Consider the following 17,550-nt stretch of genomic DNA (forward strand, 5'->3'; position numbering starts at 1 on the left):
TAGCATATGTTTTTTCATTGATATATTAGTCTGTCATCTTCCTTCTGTATCTGCTTGTTACTACGTGTATTCAAATTTTGATATATTAAAAATCCTTGTGTGGTATTAATTTACAGCTGATGAAACAGGAAAACTCCTTTGCAGTCACTTAACTTTTTGCAGTTGTTTCTTGTATGAGCAGTTGTTTTCTTGTGTGAGCGGCTTTACCTTGTGGCAGGGCAACTTTTAGATCCCCCAACAGTCAGAGCATAGCATGTTAGATCGTGAAAACTGAAGATATACTCTTTCTCCACAAAACATCTTTAAATATGTTTTAAGGCAATATTTTATATTTTTGTGAAAGTGATTTTTAAAGTCAGAACAAATATTACACGGAAAAAGACAACAGATTTTTTTAATGCAGAAGATGATGCATTTGAAGCACAGATTATGTATAAACTTGGCATCTGTTGTCTAAGCCATGGGAAAAGTTCTCAGATTTTCCAGATTGCTTAGTATTTTTAAAGGGTTTTTTGAGTACTTTGATAACGTTAGTCAGAAGAAAGTTTTCTCGTGAATATGTGGTGGAAAGATGTTAATCCGTTGCTGTGAATTTTTTGTGAAATACTAGCTAATATAGTATGTTCTGACTGAAAAAAGACTTCAGAATCTCTTGTTGGTCTACCAAGGAGCAGTGGCATTTCTGCACACTCCGATGTTTTAGAAATCTACCTACCATTACTTGGGAAGGCTTTCATGATTGATGTTTACATCGAACTCCTTGAAAGAAGTGTATAAGCAGATGGAAAGTGTGCACATTTTTTTCATCTTCTTGCTTACTAGTAAATTGAGTATTAAAGGTAGTCAGTGACACAGGCACAATAAACACTAAATGTATTTATAGGAATTCTGAAGGCTTGCTGAGAAGTGATTGTTTCAGGTTGTAGAACCTGCTCTGCGTAACAAATTCTATATTGTGCTCTTTGTGGACAGTGGCAACTTGGACATGATGGACTAATTTATTTTGACTGAGTTTCATTAGACTCTAAGTTCATTTTGGAATTGGGCATGTAAATCTGTGCAGCCACCAGAAATGTAAGCTGCTGCAGACTTGAAGAAATTAGAGGGAAAGAGGAAATGGGAGCATTAGGTTGCTGGCAAGATGGTGCGCTGTCAGATTGGTACAGCCAGGAATGTAGGTGACAGTCTTTGTAACTCTGCTGCTAAAAGAACAAGTTGTGTCAGGTGAGACCTACTTAGCCTGAAAGTATGTAAACTGAATACTTTTATAAGGTCTTGATGCAGATTCTGTAAATAGCTATGTCTGTAAATGTGTGCAGAAGAAAAAGTGGTTGATTTTCAAAAAAAAAAAAAAAAAGAGAAATATGTTACTTTAACCACTGTGATCCTGTTCAGCTTGGAGTTCATCATCTCCAAATTTCTTTGCTTTTGTCCAGAGCTATGAGCTGCTCTTTCATAAGCAAGCGATCATTTTTTCTGTTTGTCATGAAGGATAGACTTGATATTAGGCTGCTTTATCCAATTTTTGCATCTGAAATGCAAGCTGCAATGTCACTGAGCTTATTCAAAATGTTGCAACATTTATTCCACTGCACTCTGCTAGGCAGAAAGTAGAAGTGGCTTGAGTTCTTAGCTTAACTTGGTTTGCCCTGTCGGTTCATCAGCAGCTGTCTCATATAGCTAATGATGTTACGCAATTGATGTGGAGTTTACAGAAAAACCACACAATTAACTAAAGTCAGGTAAATCGTCATGCAGTTTTGCTCAAAGTCAGGAGCTTCACTGGGAATGATGAATGTGAGGCAGTTCTGAGCATGGAACAGTACTTTTAAAATATAAAGTAATTTAGAATACCCAGCAATGCCCCTTGGTCTGAAACCTGCATGAGCAGGTGGTGGTTCTGTGCTTCATTTGAAGCCAGTGCTCAGTTCAGTGTGCATGGAATGTGTGTTCAGTAGGTAAGCGATAGGTTGCTCTGCCCCAAATACGCCTCTCTCTCCCCCTCTGGCACTTCGATACAGGTTTGGAAAACTTGCATGGACTGTACTGGACTTTCGGTCAGATCTTAATTGGCTGGCTAGACAGCATTTGAAGGAGAATCCCTGGAGGTGCATACAAAATACACAGCTGTCCAAACAAGGCAAAACTGCTTATCTCTAAAGCCAGTACTGTAAGGGGAGAAATGCTAATCATTGCCATAAGTCTGACTTCTGTAGGGAGAGAAGCTGGATTTGCTGCTCATTGAGATGGGTTCCTTTTTCTTGGGGTATTGATGATAGACTCCATAGACACAGCACATGGTGCTGAGGAAATTGTTGATTTCCTTCTCTTCTCTCCTGTCCAGGAAGATTTCTGTCTGAAGAGTCATCAAATATAAAACTTGCACAGTTCTCCCATTCCAAATTCTGCACCCTTTGAACTTCCATTGTTGGTGTGTTGGGGTTTTTTTTCCTCTATTCAGTTTTAAAATTAACATTTGTTTCTCTGTCAGGCTCTTTCCTATGTTGGGAGGGTCTCAACAGGGAATTTACCATTTTTTCACTGGTGCAGGAAGCTGCTGTTGTGCTTAAGTGCTTTCAAACGGTGTTTCTTGCAACCACAGAAATGTTGTGCAAAGAGAGCAAGGGTGGGTGTGCCCTTGTCCTTCCTGCTACAAGACACTTGGTGTTAACTTGCACATGAATTTGAAATGGGTGGCTGTTGTCAGTTTTCAAATAGAATCAATTCTTCTGGCTAAAGGGAGTGTTACTACATGAAGTGAACATACCATGTCTCTTTCTGAAATTATTTTTCCTTTTTCATTTCTCCTGTCTTTATGTAATGCCATGAACAGTTTTCTTAAGCTGATGCTGTATTCACAGAAAAGAGAAACATTGTGAGTGCAAAAAAACCCCTGGTAATTATTTCATATGTCTGTTTTCATACACACCCATTTCTTGCTAGAACTGAGGAGCAGTCTCTGACAGTACCAAATGTGTGTTTATTTTTTAAAAATTCATATTTAAAACCCCCTAAATTTGAAAAGTTCTTGGCAAAGATGACAAGAATTTGGGCAAATGAGATAGGATTGGATCACTCTATCTGAACCTAAACACAGAAGTGAATTCTTAAATAATGATGCATTATGTGTTGTTCACAGCCATTAACTTTCTTTTAATATTAAGTGTGTTTGTATTGCAGATACATTATGTTCCACCACTGCCTCTGTGCCGCCTGCGTTGTCTGACCTCCTGTGGATACCAGCAGCAAGTGGGTGACTTGTGATGTGCTTATTTAAAGGGCTTCATCACTCTCATGTTTCATACAATTTCTCAAGTGATAAAAGGTAATTAACAGTCAGGGATTTATCTGTAGTGAGAGCATGTTCTGATTTTTGAACTTCTAAAGTTGTATGTTTGAAGTGGTGTGAATTAAGATCCTAGCCCTGGAGGTTTCCCTAGAAACCTATCAAAAAAAATAAACAAAACAAAAACCAAACCTGAAGGTAGAGGAGGATTATTTTCAAGAACAGAGTTTAGATGTCACAAAACTGGTAGAGCCCATAGCTCAAATTGTCCATAAGAAGAAAAAATTGTTGTTCTGAATGGAGCTGTGAATGCTGTATATTATAAAATTGTGATGATTTTGTATGTCCTTCACATTTTAATGTAATTTCTTGCATAAGTGGTGGTTTTCAATCTCATTATTTTCTTCCTGGTCAGTGTAAAAAGAACCATATGAATTAGTGCAGCCCAGTGTGGCTGGTAAAATTAATCCTGAGGTGCATTGGAGGTACATTGCATGTAAACATGTTGCATTGTAGATCCTGATGACTGTGGTTAAAGCAATATGCGGAATGATTAATCTCACCCTTTAGAAGCTGCAACTTGAAATATTTTCCAGATTAAGAACATTAGTATAATTCTATTGGATCAAATCCTCTGTTCATCACTACCAGAATCAGGTCTTTTATAGTTAGTAGCTTTGATCTCCAAATCAAGATGTTTATATTCCATCTAAAATATCCATCCACCAACACATTCTTCTTATATGTATAAATGGGCAGGCCATTTTTCACTTTCACTGAGTCTTGATTATGTCAGATATCCACTTTCAGATGTTTGTGGACCTGGTACGTAGCTTCTTTTTGGCAAATAAATACCTCTGTGGTACTGTAACTTACCTACAAAAGTCCCATTCTGGCTATATTAAGTCATTTTATACAGCTATGGGAATTCTGTAGGTGAACATTTACATTCTTTACACAAATACAGAATTTCTTTTGAATTACAGAATGATAATAAATCTGTTCTGTATACCCCAGAAAATGATACTAAAATATGTTCCACAAACAGGTAGATTAATGTCTCCCAGTATATTTAGTCTCAAATTGCTCAACTTGTTCTGAAGTTGGTCATAATAATAGGTCATATTTTAAATATTGCAGATGAACAGCAATTAAATATTTTTTTTGCCATGTTTAATCATAGAATGGTTTGGGTTGGAAGGGACCTCAAAGATCATCTAGTTCCAACCCCCCTGCCATGGGCAGGGACACCCTCCACTAGACCAGGTTGCCCAAAGCCTCATCCAACCTGGCCTTAAACACTTCCAGGGAGGGGGCCTCCACAACCTCTCTGGGCAACCTGTTCCAGTGCCTCACCACCCTCACAGTAAAGAATCTCTTTCTAACATCTAATCTAAATCTACCCTCCTTCAGCTTAAATCCATTACCCTTGTCCTGTCAAATGTTTCTGTTGTGCTGATGCAATGGTCTCTGGATGAACAAAGGGAAAACAAATGTGTCCAATTGGAGAGTTCTCTGCTAAAATATACAGGCAAAAGCGATTTTGGAAATCATAGAATACCAGGTTGGAAGGGACCTCAAGGATCATCTGGTTCAACTTTTCTTGGCAAAAGCTCCATCCAGACAAAAGCACTGTCTAGACTAGATGGCCCAGCACCCTGTCCAGCTGAATCTTTAGTGTCCAATGTTGAGGACTCCACCACTTCCCTGGGGAGATTATTCCAATGGCTGATTGTTCTCATTGTGAAAAATTTTCCTTTTGTGTCCAATTGGAATGTCCCCAGGAGTAACTTGCACCCATTACCCCTTGTCTTTTCCACATGAATCCCTGTAAAAAGGGAGTCTCCATCTTTGTAGCCATCCGTTAAATACTAGAACATGGTGATGAGGTCATACCTAAGCCTTCTTTTGTCACGGCTGAACAAACTCAGTTCTCTCAGCCTTTCCTCATATGGCAGGCTTCCCAGTCCTTTGATTATCCTGGTGGCCCTTTTCTGGACCCTCTCCAGCCTGTCCACATCTCTCTTTTTTTTTTTCCTTTGTAGTAGGGACCAAAACCGAACACAGTATTCCACATGTGACCTGACAAGCGCTGAGTAGAGTGGGATAATGACTTCTTTCTCTCTGGTGGTGATGCCCTCATTGATGCAGTCCAGCATCCCGTTGGCTTGCTTTGCCACTGCAGCACACTGTTCGCTCATATTGAGCTCATTGTCCACCAGGACCCCCAGGTCCCTTTCCACAGAGCTGTTCTCCAGCCAGGTGGATCCCAGTCTGTGCTGCACTCCTGGATTATGTTTTCCCAGGTGCAAGACCTTACAGTTGTACTTGCGGAAGTTCATAAGGTTCTTGTTAGCCCATTCTTCCATACTATCCAGGTGATGACCTCTTTCACACCACTGGTGAGTGGTGACTGTGTGTTTCAATTACTGCACATGTGAAGCTCTGTCCATAGAACTGGTTTAGTTGGACATTAAGACAAAGACCAAGAAAATGTGCTTTCTATTTTTCAGTGACGAAACTGATTTAGGGATATTTCTTGCTTTTGCCTGTCTGTTTCATCAACATTTTGACATGAAAGACAAATCTGAAACTTGAAAATTATTTAAACTGAAGTTGTGACACAATTATACAAATAATATCTCTGGATATTTTTCACGTTGTCACATGGAACCTTTGAAATTAGTGCAATAAAAAGAGCAGAATACTCTGTTACAGTATTTACTTTGCATTTTGTACAGTACTTTATTGATATTTCACGTTCTTAGGTATGATAAAGCAAGTTTCCCGTCTTAGTTTATGGAGTTTTTTATATAGAAACCAGGAGTGAATGAGGAGGGGTTTTTCAAATGGCATATGTGTTTATAAATACACAGACTTTATGAAGGAGAGCTAGGCACAAGGATGTCTATTTAGTTCACTTTTGAAATTGACCAGGTTTTCAGTTAGTTCTATAAACAATATTTCCAGTCATTGTTGGATAGACATAATACCAAGTGACCAAGATTAAAGCAACTGTCAGTTCAGGTGAAGGTTTTTATTCAACAGAGGGTTAATGTTAGAGTATTTTAAAAAAATTACTGTCGTAATTAAAGAAGGCTTCCTCTGGAGATGAAATCTGTGAATGTTTTGTATAAGCAAGTGGTGGAGCATAAACATTATATCTTACATATTGTTGACAGAGGTAGTGAGAAATCTTTTAAATATAATGTTTCCACTGTGGTAGTGGTTATTTTCTTCTAAGAAACATGAATTCCTTGATGGGTTAAGAGAAATGCATTTTTTTTCCTTAATTGAACACTTTTTACCTGTGTGTTTCCTTTGCAGCTGAAAGCAGAAATCTTCTCATTTAAAGGTGGCTTCCTCTGTGCATGAGGCATAGGGAATCCATATGCCCCTCTAGATCAGGTCCCAAGGAATGTAGTGAGTGATACTCGCACCTAGAAATTCAGATTAATATGTCTGAGATACAATGGTTCTGTGTGTTGCTTAGTTTGGGAAATAAAATGATGTACTTTTCTCTTGGTGATGGTGTCTGTTTTCTTTTTTTTTTCTTTCATCTAGAATTACCATCACAGTAGCATAATTTTATCCTCCTGTATATGTAATTGAATATTTTTTGTCTGCCACACATAGCTGATGAAGTTAATGTTTTCCTCTTTTAAGGTGTTTAGCCTTTTTTTTCTGCTGACTAAGCTTTGTGATCCATTTCTGTAGCACAAGTAATCTTTAGCCCATGTAAGTGTATGGTCATACACTCATTCTTTCCTCAGTAATTGGAGTTATCGGCAGAAAATTAAAAAAAAAAAGTTCCAAACAGCACTTTTATGATAAAGCAACATAATTCAATATAAACAAAAGCTGTTGAAAATGGCACTTTAGGAATGTGACACCCATCTGTCTATGCAAAACAGTAACAATTTTTGAGTTAAACAGTAGCATTTTCATGTTTGATATCTCTGTTAACTGTTCAGTATCTTCATCAATGACACATGGTGGGAGTGCACCCTTAGCAAGTTTGGGGATGACACCAGGCTGAGTAGTGCAGCTGATGGGCTTGAGCTAAGGGATGCCATCCAGAGGGACCTTAACAGGGTTGAGAAGTGGGCTTATGTGAACCTCATGAGGTGCAATAAGGCCAAGTGCAAGGTCCTGCACATGGGTTGGAGCAGTCCCCAGTATCAGTACAGAATGAGGGATGAAGGCATTGAGAGCAGCCCTGAGGAGAAGTACTTGGGGGTACTGGTGGTTGAAAAATGAGACTGGAGCCGGCAATACACACTTGCAGCTCAGAAAGCCAGCTATATCCTGGGCTGCATCAAAACCAGTGTGACCAGCAGGTCAAGTGAAGTGATTCTGCCCTTCTGCTCTCCTGAGACCCCACCTGGAGTACTGTGTCCAGCTCTGGGGGCCCCAGTACAGGAGAGACACTGAGCTGTTGGAGCGAGTCCAGAGGAAGGCCATGAAGCTGATCAGAGGGCTGGAGCACCTCTCCTGTGAGGACAGGCTGAGAGAGTTGGGCTTGTTCAGCCTGGAGAAAAGAAGGCTCCGGGGAGATCTAATTGCAGCCTTCCAGTACCTGAAGGGGCCTACAGGAAAGCTGGAGAGGGACTGTTTATGCGGGAGTGCAGTGACAGGACAAGGGGTAATGGGTTTAAGCTGAAGGAGGGTTGATTTAGATTAGATGTTAGAAAGAGATTCTTTACTGTGAGGGTGGTGAGGCACTGGAACAGGTTGCCCAGAGAAGCTGTGGCAGCCCCATCCCTGGAAGTGTTCAAGGCCAGGTTGGATGAGGCTTTGGGCAACGTGGTCTAGTGGAGGGTGTCCCTGCCCATGGCAGGGGGGTTGGAACTAGATGATCTTTGAGGTCCTTTCCAACCCAAACCATTCTGTGATTCTGTGATTCTCTTCATCAGTGCCAGTTTGTGACCTAGCTAGTTGTTTTGTCCTCTAAGTTCTCAGTGCAATCTTTGTGTTTGAACTGGGAATATAATGAGTTGCACAGATGTCATTAAAGGGATTATTTTGGCTTTCAGGTTTAACTAGCATGTTTCAGTTGGACAGGTGAGCACACACTGTAAACTCCAGTGAGTGGTAATAAATCCTCTAGCTGGACTCCCAATTACTATGTTTGTTTTTCCTGTCATAGTGTCTGTTATTTCTTGGACTAGGGTTATGTAATAAATCAAAGAGAAACTCAACTTTCAGTGAACATTCTAAGCCATTCTTTTGTCGTCAACTGTTAATGTTTTTCCTGTGTCAGAATGGTACCATCATGAAATAGAAGTTCTACAAGCAAAGCCAAATACGGTTAGTCAAGAAGTACCCCTTACGTTTCTTTTAGGCAAATGCTCTGAACAGAACCAAAACGAACAATGGCCTGTCTTACAATGACAAATATGGAGAGTACAGCAACTTCTACTGTCCACCAGAATGGTGACGTCCATGGGAATACCAGTGCATCCAAGCAGACAGAACCATTGCTTCAAGTGTACCTTTATCATTCTCCTGGAAAGACAGGAGGAGATTACCTTCAGTTTCCAGCTGGACAATATGTTGCAGAAGAGATTTGCGCTGTAGCCTGTAAAGCCTGTGGTAAGTATATACATAACAGTTTTCCTAATAAAGGAGGGAAATTCAACTTAATGCAAAAAAGTTTTTAAATAATCCAGAGTTCATCAAAATGGGGGCATTTTAACTGAAATGCTAACATCTCTGTTCTTTCAGAAGTAATCATATCTGAAGTAACCAGCACCAGGCTGCAAAACTGAGATTATAATCGGGTGACTATCTTTTTTTCAAAAAAAATTGAGGGTATACTATCCTTTACCTGGAAGTTGTCTTTTGCTGAGCTGAGATATAGTTTGGATGGTTAAATCACAGCAGAAGCTGGAAGTAGCTTGAATTACTTTCTGATGAACCCTGCAAAACAGATTGGTCTGGAAGTTATGCACATATAGTATAAATGCTTCATCACTTTGCAGATGGAAACTGTTCTATTAGATATAACATCACTCTGTGTGTGGTTAATGCCTTTCATAATGGTTATATCTAAGAATGCCTTTGAATTATTACATTCACCCAAAGTTTAATGTGAACAGGTGCTGACACTGGTAGTGAAGTAATTCAAGCATGCATTTTGTGCATGCGTCTGTCTTTCATTGCAAAAGTCGGTTGAATTTGTGAATTAAAAAACTCAATTCCAGTCAACTTCACATATTAAAGTGACTGTATTTTTGTTCCTCATGCTCGTGTGCACACACACAAATGTACACAGAGTCTTTCCATGTCTTCTTTTGGGCTGTCAGTGGTACAAGACTGGATTTGTCTTTTAGCTTTCCAAGTGCAAATTTGCATTTCAGGTGCAAATGAATTTAAAAGAAAGGCTCGTAGTTCCAAATCTTTCTTTTCCAGTGGGTCACAAATATGAAGCTTCTGACTCTGACTGTACATTTTATTGTCTCCAAACATCTTACACTTTTCTGATTTTGTCTTTCGATTCCTGTACCATTTAAAAGTGTGGGTTTAATTACTTTTGGGAGGGGTCTGCCAGGTTTTTTTCTGTGCTGTTGAATGTCTTGTACAGACTGAGTTGCATGCTGTGAGTTGGTAATTTGCTTGTATATGCTAGTTTCACAAAGATTCTTTTGAGTTTAAGCCCCGTTGTTCCTTGGAGCTCTTTAGGCGTGGCAGAGTCTGACTAAGATCTGAGGTTGCAGAGTTGCTCTTCATGTAGTATGAGAGCTTTAGGCAGATAAGCACATGTAATGAGTTCAGCAGAAGCACTGCCCAGGATTCATTCTGAGACGCAGTGAGGAGGTGGTATTTAGAGGTTTGTGAAGTTTTAGCTGTGTGAGATTCTGCTGCTCTAATAACCCTGTAGGTCTGAGTTTGACAGATGGACATAGGAGTGTTCTCAAAGTTAAGGTATCTTTTTGATGGTGATTCAAACCAAGATCCTCCTGTTGAAGGAAAAAAAAAAAGACTGTTGTCTCCCTGCTTTAGGAAATACATCCATACTAATTTCTTAATAAGGATAGATTCTTTTAGCACTGGTGCCCATGTATTTTGGGCTTCAGTGTTCCCTCTGTTAGATTTGTCAGCTTAGTTCAGACACTCAGGTACAGTATCTAAAGGTGTATAAGGCTAGTGGGGAGGGGAGGTTCTTCACTTTAAGTGTTAAAGTGGTATTGCATTTTTACATTAGATGATAGCTAAATTTTTTTATGGAAATAAATACTGTTGTAATCACTGAGGATATTGCTGAGGGAGTGAAATAGAGAATAATTTTACCAGGTAGCAGTGGAACAAAATGCTTCTTTGTTTAACTTGGATATTCATGTACCAACTTGCCAGAATATTAAACTGATGAGGGCTTGTATCTATCAAATTCAGTATGATTTAAAATAATGTGGTCTTTGAAAGAATATACTGTATCATCAACCATGAAATCAGGTTTGCTTCAGGAATATACTGTATCATCAACCATGAAATCAGGAAGCTTCCTTTGCTTCCTAGCTGACTAGATTTTTTTTGTGATAGGGGAATAATATGTCATCTGAAAACATTTTTCACTGACTCTTCTAATGAATCAGTTAGTTAAAGCTCACCTTCCAGAAAAATCTCCCAACCTAGTCTGAATTTACTGGAATAGTAACAACAGTGGTAGTTTGATTAGCTGTTTCTACTCTTATTGCTGGGCTGTCCGCTTTTTTCTTCCTTCTTCTCTGGTTTGAATTTTCCTTGCTTCAGTTTTCAGATGTTTATTCAAATTATGATTTTCTTCTCCTTTTCCCATCACCAACCCTGGGGAGATATTTACTTGTCGTAATCAAATTATCTTTAGGACTTCTTTTTGATAAAACTTAAATTGATTGATTTCTTTAGCTTGAATGGCATAACTGTTTTAACTTTTTAGCTGTCTTCTGCAGTATCTCCAGTCTCCCAGGACAATGTGCAGCCCAGGCCATATATGATATTCTTCTCATCCATATGATCAACATGAAAAATCCAATTTCTGCTAATCCACAAATCCAATTAGTCTTGTTTTCTGTGACATCATCTGAAGACTTCATACTTTATTGCTTGTTTTGTCAGACCTCACCCATCCTTCTCAAGGCTTCTAGCTTTGTGGCGTGCCTGTTTCTGTTTTGCTGGTATGGCTAGCTCCTAGATGTGTCCTTTTGTACTTGACTGTTTTAAAAATAATTTTCTGTGAATAATACTTCTTACCAAGGTGTTTTTATATGTTTCTCTTGTTTCAGCATTCTTCACCAGAGTTTCTAAATTATATCAGTAGTGATTTATACTTACTTGCATAAATAAATTGTTGGCTTATGTTGAGCCTTTATCCTTATAGAGCCAAGGTAGATGCAGTCCTCTGAAGAGTGGTTTCTGCCTGGCAGCTACTATGGATACAGCCTTTTTCTCCAAGGAATTTGTAACTTCATTTGTTTCTAAATTGGTGGCAAAGGCTGAAATGGCTGCAGGTTTTTGTTCTCTTTCGTAGCAACTATTGGTGCTTCAGGATATCCCTTACTATTTTCTGTTTTTTCTAGGAGGTTTTGAGGTTGTACAGTAGAACACATAGGTCTGCAAAGTGTATACAGCCAAATAATGTTTATGTTGGCAAGACTCGTCTTTTGGGAGCTATGAATCAGCATACTTCATAAAGAGAGTGGGTCACATAGTTGGCATATCTGAAATATAACAAATTTGGTGGTTGTTAATGAAATTTTTCTCTGGTCTGAGCAATTGTTATATCTCTTGATAGAAGAGCTGGTTGCATGAAAGTGTGACTGGTTGTTACTAGTGGCAAGCAGGACTGGATCTAGGCTAACATCAGCAGTCACAAAAACATCTTATTTTGTACCTTTTACACAGTTCAGACAAATGAAGGTTTTCCAGTCTGTGCTGACTTGACTTTAGATCAGTTGCATATGGCATGTATTGGCTATATAAATGAGTCTGTCTAAATATTATTCTGTAGCTGCATGCCAGTTTGAGGCATGCATGCAGAAGCTAAGCCTTGTCTTATTTTATTTAAACCAACTTTCCAGTTTTAGAAAAGTATAATATGAAACTTTTTGTAGGTTTGTATTTTTATATAGAAAGCTGAATGTGAAACTGAATATCACATTTTCTAACCAGAAATGCAAGAATAAATGAAGTGTCTTGGAGTTAAGTTTAAATTGACTAGTCATTGTCATGGTTCACCTCTTGTATATTAACTAATATATTAATTGCCATGTAAAAAATCTAAAATGTCACACCAAAAATGAGGGAAGTCTTTGCGCTCTGCCTAAGAGAGAAAGTGGTATTAGAGGAACTAACTGGTTGTGGAAATGAAATATGATGGAGAAATTTTTCTAGAGGTTACAGAATCATTGTGTTAGATGTCTTCTAAATTCAGTATCAGAGACTTCTTTTCCCAAATCATGATCTTTTACCCTTTTGTTTTCTCCTCTGTCTCAGATAATCTTAAATGAAATTTATCTAAGCTGCTTAAACCCTAAACTAAGTGTTTACATTCAGTTTACAAAAATATCAAGCAGTGAAGGCTATTTGAATACAAGTAGTAGTAATGGTTCAGGAAAGCCACTAGAGTTGATGTGAGAGAGCGCTAACGCAAGCTTGATGTGATAATTTACAGAATAAATAAATGTGATTGTTTACAGAATAACTATAAACTTTGTTTATAATTTTTGTTTACTTGAAGCGTAAATTATGAAAAAAAATTAGAAATCTGTGTTTAAAAATTAGCAAGTGTAATTGGAAATAACATTAACTGAATTTTGTTGTGGTGTAGGTAAATCAGATAAAGACTACGGGGAATATTTGAGGGCTTTGAATTTGAATCTCGGACGTATTTATTTGTATACAGAAAGCAGGATGTTTTGCATACTATATTATTATAACTATGCTATACCAGTAAGTTTGCAATAAGATACTACCCAGTCTCTTGTAAGTGTCTTTAAGAGTTTTTATCATCACATAAAGTACTTTAAAAAAACAAAAACAAACCCCAAAAAACGAACACACACACACACACACACACACACCCCCCAACTACAAACCAACAAGCATACAAAAAACCTAAGGACTGTAACTTACCAGAATAATCTGTTACACACAAGACCAGCATTACATGGAGAAATAATTTTAAGTTTTAAACTAACAATTTGTTGATTTAGTCCATTGGCTGAATAATATGAGTAAAAAATATATGCATCACTTGTAAGTATAATCCAAATTGTTACTGAATTAAAGTTAATAAAGTGAAGATATTTTTATATTACATTAGGCAAGTGAGTTTGTAAATCACAGTTAAAACAATTACAATTATAAGCAAAGTATTGCTTTGGTGTTAGCCAAATAAATTTGTTCCATGTTCTTGAAAATCTTAATAAATTAGTAAAGTATGCAAAGCTTGTGACTTTAAATGTAATTATAACATTTAAATAGCACACTGAAACATATTTTGGCAAAGTCAACCAAGGAGCATAGTTTTGTTTAGCATTGTGCATTTCTGCCATGGCTTGTCCCCTTAGTGTATGTGAACCCTAAATTTCGGTAAGACACATCTGACTTTATTAACCTACTTTCTGACAGGCTTTTGTTCTGATTTCCCCTTTCCCCTTGTGTTAGGATCGTTAAACTCTGAAAGCTTAATTTTTTAATGGAGCCAGAATCCCAAGAGGGAACCAGCTTGATAATCCTGACTGGGTTGCTGAGTTACAGGTAGCTAGTAGTTAACAAAAGATCTTGAATTTGTTGGTTTCTGCGGGTTTTGTGTTGGATTTTCTTTTTTTTTTAATGTTGATATCCTGAAACCCCACCCAGGAACCTTTTCATTCTCGCCCAACTGATTTGCAAATAGATTGGAAGTTCCATGGTACTTTCCTTGAAAACTTGTGGTGTCTCCCAGAAAGCCATAAGATTTTTTTTTTTTATTATACCAAAGTAAAAACGCTGTTTCAAAACACTTAATGTGATTAAGCACTGACAGTGTCTGCAGTCAATTAAATGTTTTCAAGGGAGGGATTTTGTTGCGTAATGTGAGGATGGTGGTATTCTCTAGTACCTCTTTGCTTGTATGGTTCAGAGGAGGTTCCTTGTTAGTGGCTAGAGAATTTTCAGCCTATTTATCCGTAACATACTGAATTTCCAGAATTTACATGGCTTAGAGTTGTCATTGATTGTAGCTGCCCGTTGAGGGGTTTTGGGAGGTTTGTTTTGTTCTTAAGTGATAGCTTTTCCTGAAAATCACACACAGCACCACTCCACGCCCCAAGGTGAGGAACAGATTAGCCAGAACTCTGGGCAATTCTGTTGTGCCAGGAAAAGGAAACGTGATTTGATTAACTATTCAGAAAACATTATGTTGACAGGATAGTGACATTGAATGTGGTGTCAGAGTTTGGTAAGCCTCCAGTTTGTATGAAAGATAAGGGTAAAGATACTATTTTTATATAAGAAAAGCCAAGCAATTTTCCACCTGGTATATGCAAGGCTTTCTAAGTTTTAGATAGTTCACATGACAGTTTAGTGTGAGAACTGACTAATGTTTGTATTGGACTTTGAAAATTGGAGATATTTTAAATAATTTTTAATCATTAACTGCGTGCAACTGTATGTGTCTAGTGATTTTATTAATATACTTAAACTGACAGTTTCATAAGACACTATTTCTACTGTAGACTATGTATGGCTTTCATATTTCATAGTGGCATTATGGCTTTTGGTGACTTATGGTTTCCGATTTTTATTTTTTCTTTACAGAGAGTCATTACCTACTGAAAACATACTGTTTGGGTGAAAAAGTACGTAATGCCAACAAAGGAGGAAATACAGAAAAACTGTATTTCCCTAGCTGCTTCAGGGTAAATGAAGCAGTGTGACTTCTGTGGATGTGGAGCTCTAAAATCATAATGAGGAAAGGAGGAAACTACTATGCAAATCATTCTTCTTTTAGTCCTAAGGTAGAAGTTTGAGGAATAAACTTCTGCTGTGTTACAGCGTTTCATGATATTCCTTGACAGTCTGTATAGCATGGTGAGGCTCCTTTATTTAGCCTTATGTGCTAAATATAATACTTGCCAAGAGATGGTCATGGTTTTGTCTTTGCAATAGTTCAGAAAATTTATTTAATAGCCCTTGCAGGAGAAACAAAAGTGGAGAAGAATTCTGCTTTACTATGTCTGAGTCACTGTCTCCTCTCCTAATTAATCATTGATTGATTTGATAGCATGGTTAGTGCAGTGCAGAAATCCAGGGGAGTTTTTTTAGTACCTGTTGTGAACAGCTTTTCTGATTTTACTTGTGTTCAAAATGCATTTCTCAGAAGTTTTCGCTATTGTTGACAAGTCTAGACTTCATCAGAAGGCTGATTTCCCCCCCCCCCACCTCCACCCCCAGCCTTTTGGTTTTCATTGTTTCTGGAGAAAACACTTAAATACTGCAGTTGTTATTCACTTGAAAAGTCCCTGCAATTAATAGTGCTGGTAAGAATTACATGAAAAGATGTTTCTTGCCTTTCTGCTTTTGTCAGGCTTTTGTGAACAATTTTCCAGACTCTAGTAAGGGGATTTGCTCTGTTTGAATAACAATTGAACTTTTCCAAGTGTAGCAATATTCTGGCACAAACACATAATTCTTAAGAAAGAAGGAGGAAAAAAAAGAAAAAAGTGTAACTCCTTTTCTTGAAAAACACTTATGATCTATGTATCATTGAACACTGGCAGTGGAAGGTATAAGCTACCATTCAGAATTATAAGTGCTAAAGTATGAGGGATAGATGAGTGCACAGTTTACTTTTCATACACAGGAAGACAGCAGAGGATTATTTGGATTTTTTTGTGTTAATGCCAACATTTCTGCTCTGTAGAGGGAGTTCCAAAGTCATGTTCCTTGCATAAAAATTTTGGGTTTTTTTCATAATGGCAATGATATATGATCTGGATTGATATATCTGTGGGGGTTTTTGTTTTGGTTTGGTTTTTTTGAGAGGTGGTGATGGTATCTGTAATGTGTTTTGTAAAATACAAGTTTAACATTTGAGTTTAAGAATATGACTTAATTTTTTTCTTGTTCAATGTGCTTACATGGGATTATTAATAGTTAAGGGAAATGTATTAGTGAGGCTAGGTAAATATTCAGCATTGCCTTGAATGGTGTTTATCATCTGGCTAGAATCCTGAAACGGCTGGATGATTCACATGCACAGCACTGTAATTGATCTGAAATTATTTGGAATATAGCAGTTTTGAGGCTGTGTCCTAAGTCAGTTGTTACTGCTTTATAGACAACTGATCTGTAATGTAATCTAGTTGATGCCACTTCATACATCAAATGAAAACCATGTTTGGTTGCATGGGATAGATTTCCTTTTTAACTCCATTTTATGGGGTTAATTTGACATTTCTCAAATCTCTGATGGATCAAATACATCTTACTGCACCATAAATTTACAATATCTAGATTTACAGCCAATCCTTCTGTTACTAATCCCTTCAGGGTTATTCCTTTGGGGGTTTTGTTTAGTTTTGGTTTCTCTTTGGTTACTGTATATAATTCTTTCCATTTCTGTAGTTTCCTGTAAGTCTGTGACTCCTTTTCATAGAAGATCATGTGTTAGGACCTGTATTTCTGGTATATTTTGGTGACCTTTAGTTTAAACAAGTGTCAGATGATTAGCCTGTACATTTCAGCAGTTTAATCTGACATCTGCACAATAGACCTTCTGTTCTTAGCTCTCCTACTGGCTCCCTACAGAGACAAACCTCATATTGTAACTAATTTGAGCTAGTTTTTATGTAAGACTGAATCACCTTTTCTTCCACAAGCTTATGCAGTTTTATATGTGGAGATGATTAGTTGTTTCTAACTGATTCTTACATGCACTTTAGGTGTGATTAAAGAAATTTGAGTCTGCCCTCTTCAGTAGTTACCTAATGTTTTTCAGAACAGAAAGAAAGGATTTTTTTTTTCTTCTTGTGGTTTCTTGTGTGAATTTCTATTATTTCATTCTAAGTCTTTGGTTGTGAGTAGTTTGTCTTTTCCCATAATTCTTTTGTCTCTTAATGTCATTTTAAATTACTTTTGTTGTCTTTCTCTGTTATTTTCTCAATATTTTTTGCCTTCTTCCACCAAAGTGTAGTGTATTGCTTTAACGTAAACACAGTTTTCGTTCATTATGACCCACTGTGACTTTCACACTGTACTTTTCATCCTACTCTCTGACCTCGACACCTGTATCTCTTCCT

At 37.6% G+C, this 17,550-nt stretch overlaps 1 protein-coding gene across 9 annotated transcripts in view; it reads left to right on the plus strand.

Annotated features, from left to right (window-relative positions):
- Nucleotides 1–17,550, plus strand: part of JAK2 (Janus kinase 2) — a 91,731-nt gene that overhangs the window by 37,977 nt on the left and 36,204 nt on the right. For 8 of the 9 annotated variants that reach the window (XM_054810965.1, XM_054810958.1, XM_054810960.1 and 5 more), the window contains 2 exons: nucleotides 3,181–3,325; nucleotides 8,631–8,881. In XM_054810965.1, coding sequence (XP_054666940.1) covers nucleotides 8,662–8,881 — 220 coding nt within the window. In that variant the 5' untranslated portion in view covers nucleotides 3,181–3,325; nucleotides 8,631–8,661. Of the gene's footprint in view, nucleotides 1–2,344; nucleotides 2,432–3,180; nucleotides 3,326–8,630; nucleotides 8,882–17,550 lie in introns of all 9 variants that reach the window. The other variant, XM_054810966.1, reaches the window with a different exon arrangement.

The sequence above is a fragment of the Grus americana genome, chromosome Z (assembly GCF_028858705.1).
Source record: "Grus americana isolate bGruAme1 chromosome Z, bGruAme1.mat, whole genome shotgun sequence".
Taxonomy (NCBI): Eukaryota; Metazoa; Chordata; class Aves; order Gruiformes; family Gruidae; genus Grus; species Grus americana.